At 38.2% G+C, this 21,149-nt stretch overlaps 2 protein-coding genes across 3 annotated transcripts; both read left to right on the forward strand.

Annotated features, from left to right (window-relative positions):
- Positions 1-27: 27 nt before the first annotated feature.
- Positions 28-370, forward strand: LOC135434010 (uncharacterized). Its single transcript, XM_064690345.1, has one exon. The coding sequence runs from the start codon at positions 28-30 to the stop codon at positions 286-288; it is 261 nt and encodes an 86-aa protein (XP_064546415.1). The 3' UTR covers positions 289-370.
- A 10,085-nt stretch (positions 371-10,455) lies between these two features.
- On the forward strand, positions 10,456-19,644 carry Ugt36F1 (UDP-glycosyltransferase family 36 member F1). 2 transcript variants are annotated; one of them, XM_064690423.1, is made up of 6 exons: positions 10,456-10,589; positions 12,828-13,452; positions 13,506-13,891; positions 14,965-15,163; positions 18,197-18,642; positions 19,321-19,644. In XM_064690423.1, exons 2-6 carry the CDS (start codon positions 13,177-13,179, stop codon positions 19,610-19,612), a joined length of 1,599 nt encoding a protein of 532 aa, XP_064546493.1. In that variant the 5' UTR covers positions 10,456-10,589; positions 12,828-13,176; the 3' UTR covers positions 19,613-19,644. The 2 variants fall into 2 exon arrangements, with proteins under 2 accessions (XP_064546493.1, XP_064546494.1); XM_064690424.1 differs by having other exon boundaries at positions 10,513-10,575.
- The last annotated feature ends 1,505 nt before the right edge of the window (positions 19,645-21,149 follow it).

The raw sequence follows: 21,149 nt of genomic DNA on the forward strand, positions 1-21,149 counted from the left end.
ACGAATCTTAAATACCCTAACAGCAAAATGGTCCATCAAACTCGCACCGCCAGCAAGGCCATCCCAGCCAAGCATTTGAGCCCCATGCGCAGCACGGATATGCAGCTCGGCAAATATGCCGTCTCTACAAGTCCGGCCGATAGTTTTTTGCGCAACACGAGGCTCAATGTGAATGCAGCCAGAACCGGCAACGGTTCCGGAAACAGTCCAGCCAATTCCGGTGCCTATAAATACAACAATATGGTCAATAACAATCGGGAGCAGTTCAATGCCCTGCACTTCTGCTAAGCCTCATGATGTACATGATGATGATGATGATGATGATGTTTTTAATAAATATATAATTTCACATATATATATATATATATATATATATCAAATTAATTGTGACGCCTGTTTTAACACATAAATCGCAGTCACGTGTCGCTGCAAATAATTTTCATTTTCATTTTTTTCTTTTGGATTTTCCTCTGGCAAATTAAATTATTAGCAAACGTTCCCCGTCGCCAAAGCCGACGGCTGAGAAACATTTTTCATTGTTTTCGGCTGTCTGCGCCCACTTTATCATCGCATGCAAATCACATATGTGAGTGTGCGAGTGTGTGTGAGGGTGTGTGTGCGAGTGTGTGTTTGCGCGCGTGGCCACATTTCGCACATTTCACATTCGGTTTTTTTCCACACACACACACACACCCATTTGCCATATTTTTACATTAGTGCAAAATCAAAATCCAAACAGTCGCTCGGATTTGCATAAATTTTGATTAGCTCTGAGCCGATTTCCCACAAGAAATGCGGCTTTAAAAATAGCTTGACTTGGTTTTGCCCAAGTAAACAAAATATGACAACATTTTAGGAAACTTTTGCCTAAAAGGGAAAGAATTGAATTCGAAAGTGCAGAGATCTTTTGTTTTGTTATCGATAGGCATACGACTTATCGACAGTTTTGACCTATTGATACATTTAACTAATCATCTTTTTGAAAATTATTGACTTGGCTCTGACCAAGTAAACAATATGTGACAACATTTTAAGAAACTTTTTCTTTAAAGGGAAAGAATTGAATTCAGAAGTGCAGAGATCTTCTGTTTTGTTATCGATAAGCAGCTAACTTATCGATACATTTAAATAATCATCTTTTTGAAAAGGATTGACTTGACTTTGTCCAAGTAAACATAAAATGAAAACTTTTTAAGAAAGGTTTGCTTGAAAGAGAAAGAATTGAATTCCGAGATGTTCTGTTTTGTTATCGATAAGATAACCTATCGACACATTTAACTAATCATCTTTTTTGAAAATGATGTGTGTTTGTTGTGTCATGTTTAAAATATGTTTGAATTCTAGTCTGAGGCGAGCATAAACAAGTCTTGTACAGGGCTTAGAGTAGTTGAAAACTTCTTGATCTGGTTTAGCACGTGGAATATGCGAAAAAGAAACTTGTCTAGGCAACGCATACGAAATTCCTAAAGTATATTAAACCACTATTAAATGGAAAACTTGAAATTATGTACATATATCAGAGCTAGAAGCCGAAAATAAATATTGTCAAGGGTTCAAACCAGCATTTGGTTCGAATCAAGGTTAACTTTTGTCTATGATTAGATGAAACAATCAAATTAGCTCATTATTATTATTATTATTAAATATTCAAAAGCAATATACTTTTTTAAAGAATTTCAAAAACTGATTCAGTTAAAGGATTAGTTCCTGCAGTTTCTATTCAACTTCAGCCTTGATCCAAGAGATCTGTTGCATAGTTACAATAAGAAGTAGCTAACTAATATTATTTATGTCTAAACATTCTAAACCTTACAGGAAGCGCCCTTCGTAGCACAATCAACTTGTGTGCCATAACTTACAAACTAGTTATTAGCCCAACTTTTAGCTCAAATTTAAATAGTTTAATTTGCATACTTCTAGCTTGAAGCTTACTCATCATCTTAAAGAAATTTATATTAGGCGTGGAAAAATTATATATTATGTAAATATAAAAGCACAAGTCGAGTATGCAAATAAAAATCGGAACTGGTGCCGAGCTGGTTCCCGCATTCATGAATAAAAATCAAAGTGGGCCTAGCGACAAGACACGTAATTGTCGATTAGTTGTACAAACATTTACGTAGAATAAACCGGATTCAATGATTTGCATAGTTCTACAATGTTGCGCGTCTTCCATATATCATTAAGCTAAAGTTTTCCCACAGCCAACCAAGTGGCTAATAATCGTATCGCTAGCAAAAAGTTCGGGAATTGGAAAACAACCCTCCCCCGAGAAAAATTATGGAACAGTAGCTGCTGCTGCCATTAAAAGACAATCTGTTACATCGAAATGTGCACAAATCATATCCAGCCACAGAATTTTATGCCCGAAAAACGTTTTTATTATTCCAGTAAATTAAACGCTCAGCTCAAGTGAGGATTGCGTTCTTATAGAGAGAGCCCTATTGCTCAATTTCGAGCCGGAGTCCCGCGATGCGTCAGGCGTCGACAGTCATTAAATTATCACACATTTAACATCAAAAACAATTCACAACTCACAACTCACAGTTCACAAGTAGCGCCCTGCACCCTCGAAAACCCGGCGACCCTCTTGGCCTTGCCGTTGCCGTTGCCCTAACTCCCCTGGCCGGGACTTGACTTTAACCCCCGCAATCTAATGGGCCAGCCCTGGCAATATGGTGTTGTCGTTGTTCTTGTTGTTGTTGTTGTTGTTGTTGTTGTTACCCTGCCGCATTACAAGCTGAAAACATGGTTATTACATCAGGATTGCAGAGGAGTTGGAGTTCCTCCACGTTGATGGAGATGTCTGTAGACGCGGGTGGTGCGGCCCCGCACATGTGGGCGTTGCAAAACGGGCTGGATGGATGAATGCTGTCTTCTGATGATTATGACAGCATGACGACGACGACGATGCTTTCAGAGCAAACTGCCATTTAGTGATGGCTGCGTGACTCGTGACACGAAGTATAATTACTCGATTAATACTATATGCAATACATGTTATAAAATAGAGCTGGATAGAGTTGGATGGGTGAAAGCTGTCTCCTGATTATTATTACAGCATGACGATGACGACGAGAGACGAGAACAATCTAACATTTAGTGATGGGTGCGTGACTCGTGACACGATGCATAAGTACTCGATTAATACTATATGCAATATATAAGATAAATTTATGTTAAAAGTCCAAGCAAGGTGAATTCTTCAAGTGTAATAGTTAAACAACTGACAAAGGAGAATTGTGGATGAAATCTCAGGCTAGATTAAAACTAGTTATGATTTAGCAGGAGACAGAGTTAGGCTGAGATAGATATATTAAAGGTTTAGCTTAATTATTTATAATCATCATTAAATAAACTTCGGCACACTGAGCACGAAGTTTAGGGATCGAAGCCAGGCGCAGACAATAATTATAAAGTATTCTCATATGACACTAGAGGCTGTGCCTTCGAAAAGGCCTTAAAGATAAAGATAATTACATTCACATATACCAAAGATATAGAACGAAGTTTAAGGATCGAAGGCAATTCAGATAAAAGATAAAGATCAAGATAAATACATTCACATATACCAAAGCTAAAGATGTAGCAGAAATGGCAAAATAAATTTAAAAAATTATAAAAGTCAACTCAGATTTAATATATTGCTGCTTGCTCGCCTCGTGTCACGCGCCAATCTCTAGCTGGAAGCCCAGTCGCAGCGAGCGCAAGTTCAATTTAGTTTTTGGTTTTTGCATGGCTGCTGTGCAATATGCTGGCCATTAGAGGTCCGCCCTCGCCTGGTTGGGGGTAACTGATACGATGACTGGCCAAGAAATTGACGATAAATCATAAACGAAACATCAATTCCAGCACTTGACCCGACTGGCCGAAGGATGCAAAGGACGAGAGAGATTTTAAAGCGGCGTCCCTCCGGCTCCGCCTCTCCCTCTCCCTCTCTCCCTCCCTCGTTCTCTCTCTCTCTCTCTCTGTCCCTTGCGTGCAGGGAGTCAACTTTTCTGGTCACGTGCCGTCAGCTTTGAGTCCCAAATTAATTAATTGCCAAATGGAGAAAAAAGAGAGGAGATTGAAAGATTGATTAAGCCGTGACGCACAGACAGCGACGATAACCCTTCTGTCAACTTATCTATCACGCCAACATCCTGAAAGGATCTGTCGCAGCCCATGCAATGCACAACAATGCCCATACCCATGCCCATGCCGATGCCCCCACCCCCGCCCTTTTCCCAATTCTTGTCTGGCATTTTCACTATTTGCTGCGACGGGACATGATTTATCGACATTTTGGCGGAAATCGCTGCGCCAAAAACCAAACGAAACGTAACTTGGCCCAAAAACTTCTCGAACCTGAGGAGCACACAGGTTCAACTTTTTATACCCTGAACCCATTCAAAATGATACAAAGGGTAGATTGGTTAGTTGCGATTGCATGTAGCAGGCAAAAGGAGGCATTTTCGATATATCGATGTATACGATAGCTCCTACCGTTTTCATAATATCGATAAATATCGATTTTGAGGCGTGATTTCTTAATAGCTCGAAAATTATGAGAGCTATTTACACCAAACTTGGTGAAAAGGGTATATTGGTTATTTGCGGTTGCAGGTAACAGATCGAAGGATACATTTCCGATATATCGATATATTCGCTAGCTCCTACCATTTCCATAATATCGATAGATATCGATTTTGAGGCGTGACTTCTTAATAACTCGAAAGAAATGAGAGCTACTTACACCAAACTAACTTAATAATATAATACTTATTGTACATATTCCCACAACTCCCGAGGTATCTCCCAGTCGACTAGAACACTTTTACTTGTTTGCAAACCTGCGCCAGTTCCAACAGTGGGTACTCCAAGGAACGGAAACGCAATCGGCGCACTGCCAAAAATAAATTGATTACTGTCACGGAAATAGCTAGAACAGCTCCAACACACCTCCACACACATCGAAGTTTGTTTGTTAATCGATACAGCAGGACGATAGGAGGACACCTTTGCTCGGAAGGAGGACACCCAAATGTCTCAAAGTCAAAAGCAGCTTACGTGTAAATCAGGGCGGCATCTGGCCGTTGGTTTGGGGCTTTGGCTTTGGCTTTGGCGTCACGTTTATAGATCACGTGACGTGGCCATAAATAGTTGGCGCCTGTCAATTAAAGACACCTGCATCAGGTAAGTGAGGGAGGTGGCCAAAAGCTTACCACGCACACCTCAGCACAATTCGAAACGGTTCAATTCCGGAATTTCAATTAATTTGTAACTACGAATCGAACTTGAAACCAAGCCGAAGACATAATTTGTTGCAAATATATGTTGGTTAAATATAAAAAACTTAAGAGGAAGTCTCAGCATAAATACTTTAGACTTCAACCATTGCATTAATCTAAACATATTTTCTCTAAACATATTTTCTAGAAATCAATTATAGCCCGCAGTAGAACGGGCAGTTAAAAATTTTAAAACAAAATTGTTTTATTAAATTTGTGAACATGTATGACAAAGAAAGACTAAAGCCAAAACCTTGGTTCTAGCTTGGGGAAAACCAGGTTCACGAAACAGGGTAGAGAGTCGATTAATCGGAACCACCGAAAATGTTTATGTGCTTGCAGCCCTGGTTTAAATATTCATTAAATATATATATACATATATATAAATATATAAACGATCAGATGGATATAACCGAAATATAATATACTCTTTTTCAATATGTGAAGAAGGTATAAAAGTCATAAATTCCTATTCATTTCTAATTTAAATAGGAAATAGGTCTGAAAAGGAAGGCTGAAGAAGTCTGAGGTCCATGTAAGATAAAAGGCTGACGAAATTCCCGAATAAACCTAGTATTGATATTATATATTATATATTTAAATTCCTGACTAAGTGCTAGTATTCATATTGAATGTTCATATTTAGTATTTATATTAAATACGAATTTTCGCTTATATTCACGAATTTTCATCTATTCATCTGCCATAGACTTATAAGACTTTTGTTCGGAATAATCGGAATGGACATAAAACCTTTATAGCTACGATATTATTGCTATTTAATTTTCATATTTGATATTCATATTTAATATGAATACTAGCTTATATTCAAAAATCTTTTCATACCTATTCATCTTCCAGAAGACTTCTTTCATATATATTAAACATAAGATACTTTCGTTCGGAATAACCGAAATGGACCGAAATAAACCTTTTTAGCTATGATATTATTCATATATTATATTCATATTTAATATGAATTTTAGCTTATATTCAGGAATTTCGTCATTCGTATTCATCGTTCATAGACTTCTTTCTTTTACTTCATAAGATACTTTCGTTCGGAATCTACGGAACAACTTCAAATATCTTTATAGCTTTATACTAGCATAAAACCAAAACGTAGACTTCTGAAGTTCCCCAAGTCCAATAACTCCCGTCCTAGGCCTTGCTCAAGATAGCAATTTGTCTAGCTGACGCATAAGTTGGTTATCTCTTCGCCCCGGCCACACACCTGTCTCACCTGTACAGGTAACCCTTGGGCAATGGGTAAACACCTTGCGACCAAAGCGATTGATTGGCGGTAACAAATGTATTAGAAACTTTCTCTGTATAATTTCCGCATTTTCAGGACATGGAACCGAAAGCATTCACTTTAAATTGCACTTCCGTGCGAAAAATTGTTTATCGCAAACTTTTTCGACCAGCTACCCAAGGGGCACGGCCCCGCCCCCTTGTTGCATGCGCTCCATATATGTACAGCTCTTCCAGCTGTATCAATGGCAAATGTTTTAGCACAATAGAACGACGTTCCCGGGAGGTGTCCCCCCCTCTTAAACCTCACCCACTCACCCCCTTCGCCGCCTTCAATCCATCGATAAAGTTTGCACCTATTGTCATTTTATTGATTTGTTATAAATTTCACACATTCGCACACGCTTATCTTTTCATGCACTTCTATTAAATGTAAATGGCTGGAAAATGTTCACAAGTGCCCCGCCCACTTTTCACAATAAGAACACGCGCGCCAAGTGTAACCCTTTTAGCTTATCTGCGACTTTTCAATGCGATTTCTATCATTTAAAATTCCATTTTATTGCCGTTTATCAGCAAATAGAAAGCTCAAATACGAAAAGCCAAGAAAAATTGAATAAATGGCAAATGGAAAATGGAAAAAGGGGAAAAAAGAACGAGTGTACATAATAAGCATCCAAATGCCAAAGACGTTAAAATAAATTGATACGCTCGGGTGAGTTTTAATAAGGTGTGTCAGTAAAGTGCGTAGGAAAAGGGTGTTATAAAGTCGTGGTGCGTGTTAGTGAGAGCAGCAGATACTCTACAGGAACTCTCCATCTATCTGTGCCTTCGTCTATATAAGTATATGTATATCTATAGCTATCTATATCGTTTTATATCGTTTTAATATTCATTTTCTATCTTCTTTTGTTTTCGCACTCCAACAAACAACAAATCAACTTGATTTCTGATGAGCTTTTCATAACAATATTCTGAAGATATCTAAGCTATCGGGTGAGAAATAATAAAGTTCTTTAAGTATCTAAAGTTAGATATGTAAATCAAAGCGATGAAAGCTCGAACACCATTTGAAATACATATACATACATTCATGTACGCCATAAGCAGAACGAGTTGCGTTTGTATCGATAAATATCGAAATATCGATAAAAATGATATCGCATAACTGAAAGAATATATAATACACCAAACTTGGTGGGTAGGCTCTCGTAAAGTTTATACATATAAGGAATATTTCACTTTTTGAATACCATCTCAAATCTCTATCATAATCCTTTCCCCCTAAAATTGAAGAAAAAGCAAATCTATAGCTTTGCGCTTCGGTATGTACACACTTTCATATGCCATAGCTAAGCCTAAGCCCAGAAAATGTATTTAAGATCTGACAATAAGCATCTGAGTTTATCAGGAATGCTTTTCCTATAAATAAAGTGGGGATAGAAAGAAGAAGCACAGACGCTGCTGTTTATGTCTGTGCTAAAAAAAAAAGCTGCAAGCATTTACTGCAAAAAATGATTAACTATATAATTTGGTTGAGGTTGAGCTTGGTCATTTAATTGTCCCACTAAACCGGCTCAAAGTTCGATTCGTAGAGCACCTGAAATGGGATTAGCGGGTAAAATCCCGATTGGCTTTAAAACCTTTCGCTTGAAATTTCTATTAGTCGACTTTCATGAAAATCGAGCGTGCAACTAACACACAGCTGTTGATACGTTTGTTTGTAATTTTCCAAAACTTTTTCCACACTTGATTTGATAATGTGTCGTAAATTTTCCTGCATTTGGCATTTCACTTTTCGCTTGTGAAAATTTTCACAATTAAGGCGCATTTAATGACGTGTCGCAAATATAAACACAACACACTTCCTGCCAGACGTCACAGTTCGAACCCTGCCCTGAACATCACGCAACCCACCACCCCCCTCCCTCTCCGCCCTCCCCCCTCCCTGTCAGCCATCAAGCGCCCCGCAGCTGTTGACACCGTCCGAGGCAAGCGTCCAGTTTACCCAGAAGTCAAAGTTCCCAAAAATTTCACTCTCCGAGTCAAAGTTGTGTACACTGCCTTGCGCTAATTGAGCGGAACGTGAAAATTTTTCCTAATTAAATGTGATTTCCTTAATTTTTACGACTTGCCTCCACAGTTGATTCGCTGAATTCCTGCATTCCGTAATGATATTTTATACGTGGCTGCAACATTTTGAAATTAGTATCTCAAGAGTTATGATTATTGCCATTTGGCACATTATCAGCCAAGTGAATTTTAATAAGCCCCCAGCACCGCCCCCCATCCACGCCCTCAAAGTTTTGTCAATCTCTGAAGTTCACGAATTATGCCTTTTTCTTTAAGGCCGTGAGGAGCGTTCCGCTACAGACGGCGCTTTAACTGACAGCCCAAAGGTATGCAGCAAGAAATGTGCGTTTGACAGTAACGAAAATTAAAAATTTATTTATGGCATTTCTTTGGGCGCTACCGAAAAAAAAAGATAACTTATCTGAGGGCGGGCATTCAAAACTGGGAACTGGCGAAAAAAAAATATCAATTCTGTGTCAACTTTATGTAGGCCAAAATAAATATATGCCCGCTTTTAGTTGATTTAAGACGATTCTCAGAGTATTTACTGAAATTCACAATATTTGGGAATTTTAATAAATATATAATATAGTATATTATCCAATATATTGATTGTCTAATATTTGAGCTTCTGATAATATATGTATATAAAATATTCATAAATCAGGATAATTTGTTTAAAATTTTATTTTTAATGCTCTATTTATATGAACGAAAAAAAGAAGATATAGAAAATCCAAAATGTAAAGAAAACAAACAATACGAAACCTAAAAACCTTTCCAAATATGTGGCTAAAAATAGTTTTATACGAAAGCTTTATTTCAAGCCAATTATTCCTATAGCAAGCATACATTATAGTAGTCCGATTCGAAAAGGTTTTTATATATATCTTTAAAATCGCAAAAAAATTATCCACAAAAAAACGAATCTTACAACATTTTTTGCCTATACAGCTATCTGATGTAATACCCGATGTTAATGAGATTTTAGTTATATGTCAAAAGCATGGTAAAAGCCGTAAATGCCAAATTGGGTCTACAAATCTTAGAGAACAAAAATGTTTCTCATACAAGAACTAAATTTTCGAGCGATTATTCCTACGGCAGCTATATGATATAATGATTCGATGGAGTCGGAATATGCAGACTCATAATTTTAGCTTTAAAGCTGCATATCGACTCGGCTGTTGATGTTGTGGAAAACATATATGCTTTATGGGATTAGAGAGGTATTCATCTGCGTTAGATAATTAATGACAGAATTTGAATACCCTCTAGAAGGTTATATTAAACACATCCCGGGCAAAACTGAATGCTGCCACTTAGTTCATTTAGTTCTTGTTTCATCAAGAGTAAACTATTCTCTAGGCAGACAAACTTCAAAAAGGAATTACCCAATTTTACCCAAATTTAAATAGTCTCTTAAGCCAACTGCCTTAGCAGGTTTCCACTGTAGTGTAGAAGAAGAAGAATAATTTGTTATATATGTTTGTATTAACGAGTAGCATCTGGTTTGCAAACAATAAAACCAGCTCCTAACACAAACAAAGGGAAAAAGGAAATAATGTTAATTAATGTGCACATTTACGTAAATAAAAAAAAGCAGGCATATTGATAAATCAGAAAATTGAAAATTTCGTTTGCAGCTATTGTTAACGAATTTAATTAACTGTTTAGCTGGTGAATCTTTAATTGTTTATAACTTTAGCTCATTCTATATGCAATTTTGCAAGGTACATATATATATAGAGTGGCACGTAATCGAATTTGATATTTGAGCTTGTGGCAAGTGCAGCGCCGCATGCCCCTTCGGCCACAGGGCTGCATCAACGTTGACTCTGACTCCATTTGTCTTAGCATTGAGTCGAGGTTTCAGTTGTCGCCGACTCGCGGTGACTTCTAAGTTTCAGTTTGTCTAGAAACGTGGCTCTGACAAGTTGTTTTTCCAATCGGGAAGAACAAAACGGAACGAGATAAGGTTTTATTTTTCAGGTGCGTAGTGGCAGCTGGCAAAATGTTATCTAAACTTAAGAGCTCCTATATTTCTTAAATTTACAAGAATTATAAACTAAAATACAATAGCAAATTGTATATCTTAAAAACAAAGTATATATATGGCTAAAAGTTATTAAAGACACGTGACAAGTTCTAACCCATTAAAATGTGAAAAAGGGCGAAAGAATAAATAATTACAATAAGCAAAAGGAAGCACATATAAAGGGAGCCCTATAAAGTATATATATTTTCATGATCAGCATCAACAGCAGAGTCGATCTGTTGCTCTCTATAAACATGCCGATCTGTTGGTCTATGAGAACTATGGACATTACATTTTGAGCACAAGTATCTATGTATCTAATATGTAACATGTGTAGCTCAACTTTATGTGCCATACTTCAACCCTTTGTTATTTCAACAATAAATATCGATTTTATGTTCCAGTTTTTAAATTAATCTCAACGAATTTAGGAGTTGGGTTTCTCAAAAGTGACATTTTGGTTCTCATATAACATACACATTTATAGAAATACTTTTTAGATACCTTCAGCCTTTATTTCCAAAGTAAAAATTAAAAAGATAAAGCTCCAATGTTTGGTATATACAAATGTTTGAATGTCATCTATATGCCCCGCAAATTGTAAAACGATCGGACAACAAAAGCAAAAGTTATTTCACAATGGAAATTTCAATATGTGGGGAGAAAAAAAAATATAAAAACTACCGCAAGTGCACAGCTGGCTGTTGTGTGTGTGCGTGTGTGTGTTTTTGTGTGTTTACTTTTTCGATATGTTCGACTAGAGCTCAATGTCTTGATTATATTCTAAATGAGGTAGACTTTGAAGGGGCTACGCAGAATTCTCATTCGAGACGCGGCAAAGCTCAAGAACACATTTGAATAAAATGGTTTGCTTTGAAGACCTATTAGAAACAAAAAAGGGCAACATTTTAGTTTTTGGGGGTTTGTTTACTACTGCCCCAGCCAGCGTACGCCCATGCAAAAGAACTATAAAATATTGCCAAAAGATTATTTTTATGGACTTATTTGTTGCCACCTCAAGAACATTTTAGTTGTTCATATTTTTCGTCAGTTTGTTTTTGAGCTGTTAATAGTTTAGACTTAGGAAATATCTATATTTAAAAAAGGTTCTGACTGGCCGACTGCTGGTCAACATATAGCCCAAAATGTAAGGGCTAAAGAGCTGCTAAGGCGGAAATATTGGATCTACAAGAGGGGAAAAACGGTGGTCAAAGTCTGTACGAAAAATATTAAGGGGCACGGCAATCTTATCAGAGTGAGACAAACGTTGAGGTTAGTCTCAAGAACGACGACGAACTAGCGAGCGAGAAATCGCTAGTTCAAATCCAATAACAGCGAATGCAAAGAAGTCTGAAAAAGAACGCAGCCATAAAAGTGTGATGCATCTGCGACCAGCCTGTGTGGCTTAGCTGCAGAAACGTCGGACTTAAAAGTGAGAGATCGCTGGTTCAAACCCAGAAACAGCAAATGCAATCTGTGGTTAAAGTCTAGAAATCATCGACAACGCAGCCATATAAATGTTATGTAATGTAAGCTGACTTTATGAGATGCAGGTGCGTCGAACTAACAAAGGAGAGGTCGCTGGTTCTAGTCGAGAAACAGCGAATGCAACGGTGGCAAAAGCCATACACATGTAATGCAAAAGTGTCGTCTTGAGCCTGTGTGTGCCTTTCGCAAAAGCAGCGTACTAACAAGGGAGAGGTCGCCAGTTCAAACCCAGCAACAGCGAAAGCAACGGATGTCAAAGTCTTAAAAACAGCGACAACAATGACATTTAAATGTGAAGCAGGCATGAGATGCAGATGCCTCTGACTAACAAGCGAGAAGTCGCCAGTTCAAACCCAGCAGCAGCGAAAACAACGGTGGTCAAAGTCTTAAATACAACGACAACAATGACATTTAAGTGTGAAGCAGGCATGAGGTGCAGGTGCATCTGACTAACAAGCGAGAAGTCGCCAGTTCAAGCCCAGCGGGAGCGATTGCATAGATTTTGTATGCCTGAAGCTATCACGAATTGCACAATTAACTTTGGGTACCACATGCATTTTCAGCAATGTGCATTTGATCCGGGCGAGGCCGGATAATTTCTTCTATAAAAATTACTAAATTGCACTTAAGTCGAATATATAATTAATTGTAAATTTTTACTAAATGCTGCTTTGCTAATTGCTTTTTGATTTAATTTCTTCTAGTGTCAACATACGTTAACAGCTCCAAAGTTTTGCCGTAACTCAGGAACTGTCAGACAATGCGCTTTGCATACACTAAATGGCATTTAAAAACCCGTTAAGCACACGGCCATAATTAAGCCGCGGACACTTGAGACTCGACTGCAACAAAAACTAAAACTAAAACAAAAAAAAAACGAACTAACTGCAACTGCAACTGCCACAAAACAATAGAGAGAGAAAAACAATTGTGGCTTAAATGCCGGTCACGATCTTGGCATAAAGATTGCAATTTTGAATTTTGCAAAATTCACCGATCAAAAGTATCTGAACCTTGAAGCTAAGCATTCGCTGCGGCTGCTGCGGCTGCAACATGTTGCGGCTAATGGCCTGGCTGGGTCTGGGTCTGGGTCTGAGTCTGAGTCTGGCCCTGTGCCCCTCGAGCGTCGAGTCGGCGCAGATACTCGGCCTGTTCGGACATCCCGGCAAGAGTCACTTTGATTTCTTTCGGCCCATGTTTGTGGCGCTGGCCGAACGGGGTCACAATGTCAGCATGTACAGCTATTTTCCGCTGCAGCAGCCGGTGGCCAATTACACGGACTACGTATTCGAGGGCATGCCGCTGCTCACGGACTTTGTGGATCTGCAGGTGGGTGCGGCAACTGCCTCAACTTGGCCTCAGCTCTCCTCCTTCTCTTGCAGACCTTCGAGCGGCAGTCGGATCGGCTGCTGGGGCAGCCCTTCAAGGTGTCCACCTTCTTCATGCTGCACGATTGGGGTCTGCGCTCCTGCCGTGTGGCCTTGAACTCGCCGCTGATCGCCCAGCTGCTCAGCTCGCCGCAGCGTTACGATGTCATCATATTGGAGCACTTCTCCAATGATTGCCTGGCCGCGGTGGCCCATCTGCTGGATGCCCCGGTCATCGCGTTGAGCAGCTGTGCCATTATGCCCTGGCACTACAAGCGCATGGGCACGCCCTTTATCAATCCCATCATGCCCATGAATTTTCTGCCTTACACGGATCAGATGAGCTTTGTGGAGCGTCTAAATAACTTTTTTCACTTTCACATTGTCAACATGCTCTACAAGTAAGCAAACCCTTTTTAGAGGGTATTTCTCTTTAATCATAACATGTGTCACGCCTAAAATAGGGCATATCCCAGCCTATAAAGTATGTATATATTCTCGATCCGTAGCCGAGATGATATAGCCACGTCCGTCTGTTTTTACAGGCAGTATATATGTAGAAATCGGCCGAATCAGACTATATATACTATGGGAACGATCGGTCAAAAATTAAGTTCTTATATAAGAAACTCTTTGTTTCTCAAGATATCTTACTTTACAACTCATTTATCAGCCAAATCTTATCAATATCGCACGACTATATACATATACTACTAGAGTCAGAGTCAATGTCAGAGCTTTGTCAGAGTTTGTTGGAAAATATCAACAACAAAACGCGGCTTAGCTGTGTTTGAGCGTTGGAATAATAAACGGCTGGTCGCTAGTTCAAATTCAGCATCAATTTTCGATTATATATCTGATTTTTATAGTTTTCGATTTAAATTTATTAACAAATTTGTGCGCTTACCTTCTTATATTTCATTTTCAACAGCTTCTTTTTGTCGAAAAACTTAAAACAGGAAACACACTTAAACATTTTTGTGGCTCACAGAAAAAAAAATAGAAAAAAATATTAAATACTAAACTTAAACACTTTTTCCTTCATATTCTTTGAAAAAAAATTAAAAAAAAACACAATTAAACACAGAAAAAAATCACAGAAAAAAATGAAAAAAAAATTAAAATATTAATTTTATGCAGCTTCTTTAAAACAAAAGTAAATTTACACTTTATCCCAACAGAGGAAGCACAATTAAACACAGAAAATAAATTAGAAAAAAATATAAAAGCACATCTCGGCACACTTCCGTTTTGCATTAACTGAAAAAAAAAAACAGATATAAAGAATTAGAAAATTTAATTATTTGAAGAGAATATAAATATCTAAAATGTAAAGCTTTAAAAATAAGTTTGATGCAAACCGGATCCCCAAACTCTCCGGTTACTTTTTAAAGGGTATTTAATATTCGGCGTGCCGAATGCAGCAAGAAAGAACCTTGCTTTCTTATATGTACATTTCGTATCTCATTCTCAGCTTTATAACACAACCCGCCACAGATGCGATGATCAGCCAACGCTTTGGCTTTGGTCTGCCACCGATTAATGAGATTGTGAAGAACACGAGTCTCATGCTTATCAATCAGCACCACGCACTCACGGGTTCACGGCCCTATGCGGCGAATGTGGTGGAGGTGGGCGGCCTCCAAGTGGGTCCAAGCAAGCCACTGCCCAAGGTAGGAAGTGCCAGTAGATTAACTTAAGCTAAGGTGGTTCTTACACTTCGATGGATACGAATTTCGATAGATTTAAGTGCGAGTTTCAATAGTATTTGTTGTGAAAAAAAAAGAAGAAGGAGGAAGAAGCAGAAGAAGTAGAAGGAAGAAGAAGCGTAACATTTTCACATGAATTTCGACCAAAAAATTTGTTGCCAGATTTTGATGCCAAATTGATCTAGAGGCCAAAACATGAACAAAAATACAAACCTTATGAAAATCGGATGAGATTTGACCGAGTTATGGGGGTGGGAAATTTTGTCCTATGTCTATATTGGATATTTTTGAGGGAGCCGTTTTCACATGAATTTCGACCAAAAATTCTGCTGCCAGATTTTGATGCCAAATTGATCTAGAGGCCAAAAAATGAACAAAAAGCCAAACCTTTTGAAAATCGGATGAGATTTGACCGAGCTATGGGGGTGGGAAATTTCGCCCTATTACTATATAAGATACTAGCGGGTATAACCCGGCCTTGCCCGTGGCACGTATGTTATAAAATCAAAAAAGCTTTGAAAATGATTTTAAAACTGATCGGACGGGAATCAAACAACTTTTATGCAAATCGGAAAACTCTTAAAATTCATCAAAAAAATCTTTGAAATGCATTTTCCACCGAAGGAGTTTAGATTTTGCAAAAAGTGTGAAACACGACTCAAATGATTTTTCGTATAGATCTTTGGAAATGAATTTGAACACAAAACGTCATCCACCAAATCTTCGACCCCCATTTGCACCAAGGAGGACCGGATTTTTCGAAAAGTGTGAAACACCCCTTAAATGAATTTGAACAAAGATCTTTGAAAATAAGTTTGGGGCCGATCGGATGGTAAACAAAAAACTTTCATACAACCGTTTTCCGCCAATTTACCAATGTTGTGGGTGGAATTTCCCAAATCGCTGAAATACGTATTTATTAAGTTCTTATGTAGAGCTTTGAAAATAAGTTTGAAGCAAATCGGACAAAACTTAAAACTTCGCCCAAAAAATCTTTAAATCGCATTCCCCCCGAAGAAGTTTGAATTCTGCGAAAAGTGTGAAACACGTATCAAATGATTTTTCTAATAGATCTCTGGAAATGAATTTGAGTGCGAAACGTCACCCACCAAATCTTTGACCTCTATTTCCACCAAGGAGGAATGCATTTTTCAAAAAGTGTGAAACACCCCTTTAATGAATTTAAAAATAGATCGTTAAATATGAATTTGGGGCCGATCGGATGGTAAACAAAAAACTTTCATACAACCGTTTTCCGCCAATTTACCACTGTTGCGGGTGGAATTTTCCAAATCGCTGAAATACGTACTTATTAAGTTCTTATAAAGAGCTTTAAAAATAAGTTTGAAGCAAATCGGACACAACTTAAAACGCCGCCCAAAAAATCTTTAAATCGCATTCCCCCCGAAGAAGTTTGAATTCTGCGAAAAGTAAGAAACACGTCTCAAATGATTTTTCATATAGATCACTGGAAATGAATTTGAGCGCGAAACGTCACCCACCAAATCTTTGACCTCCATTTCCAACAAGGAAGAACGTATTTTTCGAAAAGTGTGAAACACCCCTCAAATGAATTTGAACAAAGATCTTTGAAAATAAGTTTGAGGCCAATCCGATGGTAAACAAAAAAGTTACATACAAACGTTTTTCGCGATTTTTCCACACTTGCGGGTGGAATTTTCCGAAACCCCGTCTTAACGTGCACCTACATCACATAAGGTAGCTACAGTGAAAATTTCAGCTTCCTAGCTCTTACGGTTTGGGCTGTGCGTTGATCACCAATCAGTCAGTCAGTCAGTCAGTCAGTCAGTCAGTCAGTCAGGACAAACAGTTTTATATATAGAGATTTGAGGGTACCATTTTCACATGAATTTCGACCAAAAATTTGTTGCCAGATTTTGATGCCAAATTGATCTAGAGGCCAAAACATGAACAAAAAGCCAAACCTTATGAAAATCGGATGAGATTTGACCGAGTTATGGGGGTGGGAAATTTCGCCCTATGACTATATAAGATATTTGAGGGTACCATTTTCACATGAATTTCGGCCAAAAATATTTTTGCCAGCTTTTGATGCCAAATTGATCTAGAGGCCAAAACATGGACAAAAAGCCAAACCTTTTGAAAATCGGATGAGATTTGACCGAGTTATGGGGGTGGGAAATTTCGCCCTATGTCTATATTGGATATTTGAGGGTACCGTTTTCACTTGAATTTCGACCAAAATATTTTGGCCAGCTTTTGGTGCCAAATTGATCTAGAGGCCAAAACATGGACAAAAAGCCAAACCTTATGAAAATCGGATGAGATTTGACCGAGTTATGGGGGTGGGAAATTTCGCCCTATGACTATATAAGATATTTGAGGGTACCGTTTTCACTTGAATTTCGACCAAAAATATTTTTGCCAGCTTTTGATGCCAAATTGATCTAGAGGCCAAAACATGGACAAAAAGCCAAACCTTTTGAAAATCGGATGAGATTTGACCGAGTTATGGGGGTGGGAAATTTCGCCCTATGACTATATTGGATATTTGAGGGTACCGTTTTCACATGAATTTCGACCAAAAATATTTTTGCCAGCTTTTGATGCCAAATTGATCTAGAGGCCAAAACATGGACAAAACGCCAAACCTTTTGAAAATCGGATGAGATTTGACCGAGTTAGGGGGGTGGGAAATTTCGCCCTATGACTATATAAGATATTTGAGGGTACCATTTTCACATGAATTTCGGCCAAAAATATTTTTGCCAGCTTTTGATGCCAAATTGATCTAGAGGCCAAAACATGGTCAAAAAGCCAAACCTTATGAAAATCGGATGAGATTTGACCGAGATATGGGGTTGGGAAATTTTGACCTATGTCTATAGTGGATATTTGAGGTTACGATTTTCACATTAATTTCGAACAAGAATAATGTTGTCAGTTATGGGTGTGGGAAATTTTGACCATAAAAATTGTAATACCCTTTTGTTTATCTTAATTGAAATCTCCCAGCACCTGGAACGTCTTTTCGATGAATCCGACTTGGGCGTCATCTACATCAGCTGGGGCTCCATGGTGAATCCCAGCACTCTGCCTGCAGGCAAGCTGCAGGCGCTCTTCGATACCATCTCCCAGCTGCCCGACTACACTTTCGTGATGCGCTGGACAAACCAGACGCTGGCCGAGAATAAGCCCAATAATCTGCACACCTACGAGTGGCTGCCCCAACGGGATCTGCTGTGTCATCCCAAGGTAAAGGCTTTCGTCTCACATGGCGGTCTACTGGGCACCACGGAATCGATTTATTGTGCTGTTCCCATGCTCGTAACGCCCTTCTATGGGGATCAGTTTCTGAATGCCGGCGCCGTTGTGCAGCGCCGCTTTGGTGTCATTGTAGAATTTGGAGATTTCGACGAGCCTCATCTTACCCAGGCGCTACGCACCATATTGCAAGAGGGGTAAGTTAAAATATACATCTAGAGATTTTTTGGTACACTCAGAAAAAAAAAGACTTCTACTACTCTATTGAAATACAAATGTATTGAGAATCAATTTATTTATATAGTTTTGAATCCGGTTCAAGAAAAAATTCTTTTTTTTTTACTTTATTTGAGTTCAAAAATTCCCTAATTCAAGACTTCATTATGGTTCTCAACTAAAGACATGTTTTACTTGCATTGACAACGTTTCAAGTATGAAATTTCTCTTAAAAAGAGATTTTTTCTTAACTTTTGCGTTTCTATATTGAAATCAAGGTTTAAGCTGGTTCGAATTTAGTTTATTGCACCCTAAGAATGCAATATTATTTAAAAATAAAATTTGAGGAAGAGCTTCAAAATATGATTGATACTAGTCCCATTAATTGGATGAATATTCAAATATTCAAACCGTGAATTTTTTGAGAGTTTCACACTTATTCGAGCACGTATATGAATATACTGTATATACCTCATTCGTCCCCTAAAACTTTACGAATTCGTATTATATATATCATATATCATCCCTCCCTCAAAACTTAACGAATTCTTACTATATGTATATACTATATGTATATCCCTCATTGCATCTAGAACATCGTTTTTCTCCGAGTGTATACACATACATATATACCATAAAATAACTGTTACTCCTTCCAGCTTTGCAGCTGAGATGAAACGCTCGACCATCGCCTTCCGGGAGCGACCCCAGGAGCCGCTGCAACTGGCGATCTGGTGGATCGAGCACGTGATCGCCACAAGTGGGGCCCCACTCTCGCAGAGCGTGGCAAGACATATCAATTGGTTTGTCTATAACTCGATCGATGTTTATGTGTGCTGCCTGCTGATCGCAGTGCTCGGTCTCAGCGGCGTCTGGAAATTTTGTAATCTCTTGAAATGGATCTGGGGCAGGCGTATTGCTCACACGCAACCCAAAACCAAGCAACAATAAATATCGCATGACGTACTCGTGATCACTGTAAATACTCGTGTTTCCATTTGCCCCATAAAACTTATCAATTTCACGATGAGAGCTACTTAATTCGATTAGACATTTGCTGAACAAACGTGAATCGCTAGACAAGAGCTGAGTTTCGTGTCGGAAAAAGCTATAATTTGCGGCCTACCTCAAAAAATTGCACGTTTCATTAATAGGCACTTTGTTAGATGATAATGGAATTTTGTTCGTCAATTAGAATATGCACTATCTTTGGAACTTTAAACTATACCCTGCCAGAGGATATTATAAATTTGTCATTAAATTTGTAACGCATGGACCGAGATCCTACAGCTTATATTTTTAGAGCATACAGAAAAGTTTTTTTTACATATTTTTCCCAGACTTATAACGTAGAAGAAAATATCGGACTATAAAACAAACTCACCAACTACAAGATTCACTTTACTTCCTATATCTTAAGAAACACCTTTTAGCATCAGACTGATATTATATACATTAAATATTTGTTTTTTAAGATATGTGCACCAAACTATTATATAATATCGAAGATATCCGCACGAAGTATGCTCAATTTACGCAAGAGCATAAAATATTCTTCAAAGATAACTGTTCTTATGCGTCTGTAAATTTTTCCGTTAGGCGTTTACACATCTGTGTACCCATTCCACCATACCCTGTATACACTTCTTATCAGTTACAAATATGCTGACTAACGGAAAATGTCACCTGTAAAAAGTCATTAAATCGAACATTTTTTAATATCACGCCAGGCAACAGGCAAATACAGTACAGAAAACAAAATTAAGTACAGTAAACAATATTTATCAGCGACACCAACTTGTTACCAGACAGTAGCCAGCCATCACGTTTCCTGTGCTTGACTGTATAAAAATTTATAACCGATAAGGCGTAAGGCTAAATAATAAAATTTGTTTGTTTATTCGTCTCGTGCAGCTCAGGTTGTAGCACCCAAATATATATATAAAGGCAAAGCTTCTCAAGGTGAGTGTCTTCACATATGAAAATGTGCGCAAAAAAGGGAAGTAAAAACGTTGACAGCGAACGACTGCGCAATACCCTGTGTATACCGTAAAGTGCTGCCGCTTCTTCGACACCTACTTTAAAGTAGTAAAAAATATTGAACACAACTTTAGGAACGCGAATTGTATGCATATATATTTCATATTTTAAATATATAACATCCATAATTGCCTAACGCCCGAACACTGCGCAAAACCAATATGCTCTAGTAAACTTTGTCAACGGGGTATAACAACTGCTTGCATGCATGTGTGTGTTGCTGACTCTGCAAATTTTGATGAGAGCATTTAAGCTCAAAAAAAAGCAGTGCAAAACGACGTTTACGCATAAACTGTGCAAGTAAAAGAGAGAGAACGAGAGAGAGCAGAAAGCAGCCAAATCGGCGTCGATCAACAATCATGCACAATTATGCGCTCAATTTTCGACAAGCATTTAAGTTTCGGCGTTTACGCAAGCAGTGTGTGAGCAAAAGAGAATAGAAATTAAT

The sequence above is a fragment of the Drosophila montana genome, unplaced genomic scaffold (assembly GCF_035044405.1).
Source record: "Drosophila montana isolate Dmon_TW-CO22-7 unplaced genomic scaffold, ASM3504440v1 contig_3257_1, whole genome shotgun sequence".
Classification (NCBI taxonomy): Eukaryota; Metazoa; Arthropoda; class Insecta; order Diptera; family Drosophilidae; genus Drosophila; species Drosophila montana.

Excerpts from the sequence above, each read along its gene's own strand:
- LOC135434010 (XM_064690345.1), top strand. The coding sequence starts at position 28 with ATGGTCCATCAAACTCGCACCGCCAGCAAGGCCATCCCAGCCAAGCAT.
- Ugt36F1 (XM_064690423.1), top strand. The coding sequence starts at position 13,177 with ATGTTGCGGCTAATGGCCTGGCTGGGTCTGGGTCTGGGTCTGAGTCTG. Across the intron at positions 13,453-13,505 it reads CGGACTTTGTGGATCTGCAG|ACCTTCGAGCGGCAGTCGGA; the intron begins GTGGGTGCGGCA and ends CTTCTCTTGCAG. Across the intron at positions 13,892-14,964 it reads ATTGTCAACATGCTCTACAA|CTTTATAACACAACCCGCCA; the intron begins GTAAGCAAACCC and ends TCTCATTCTCAG.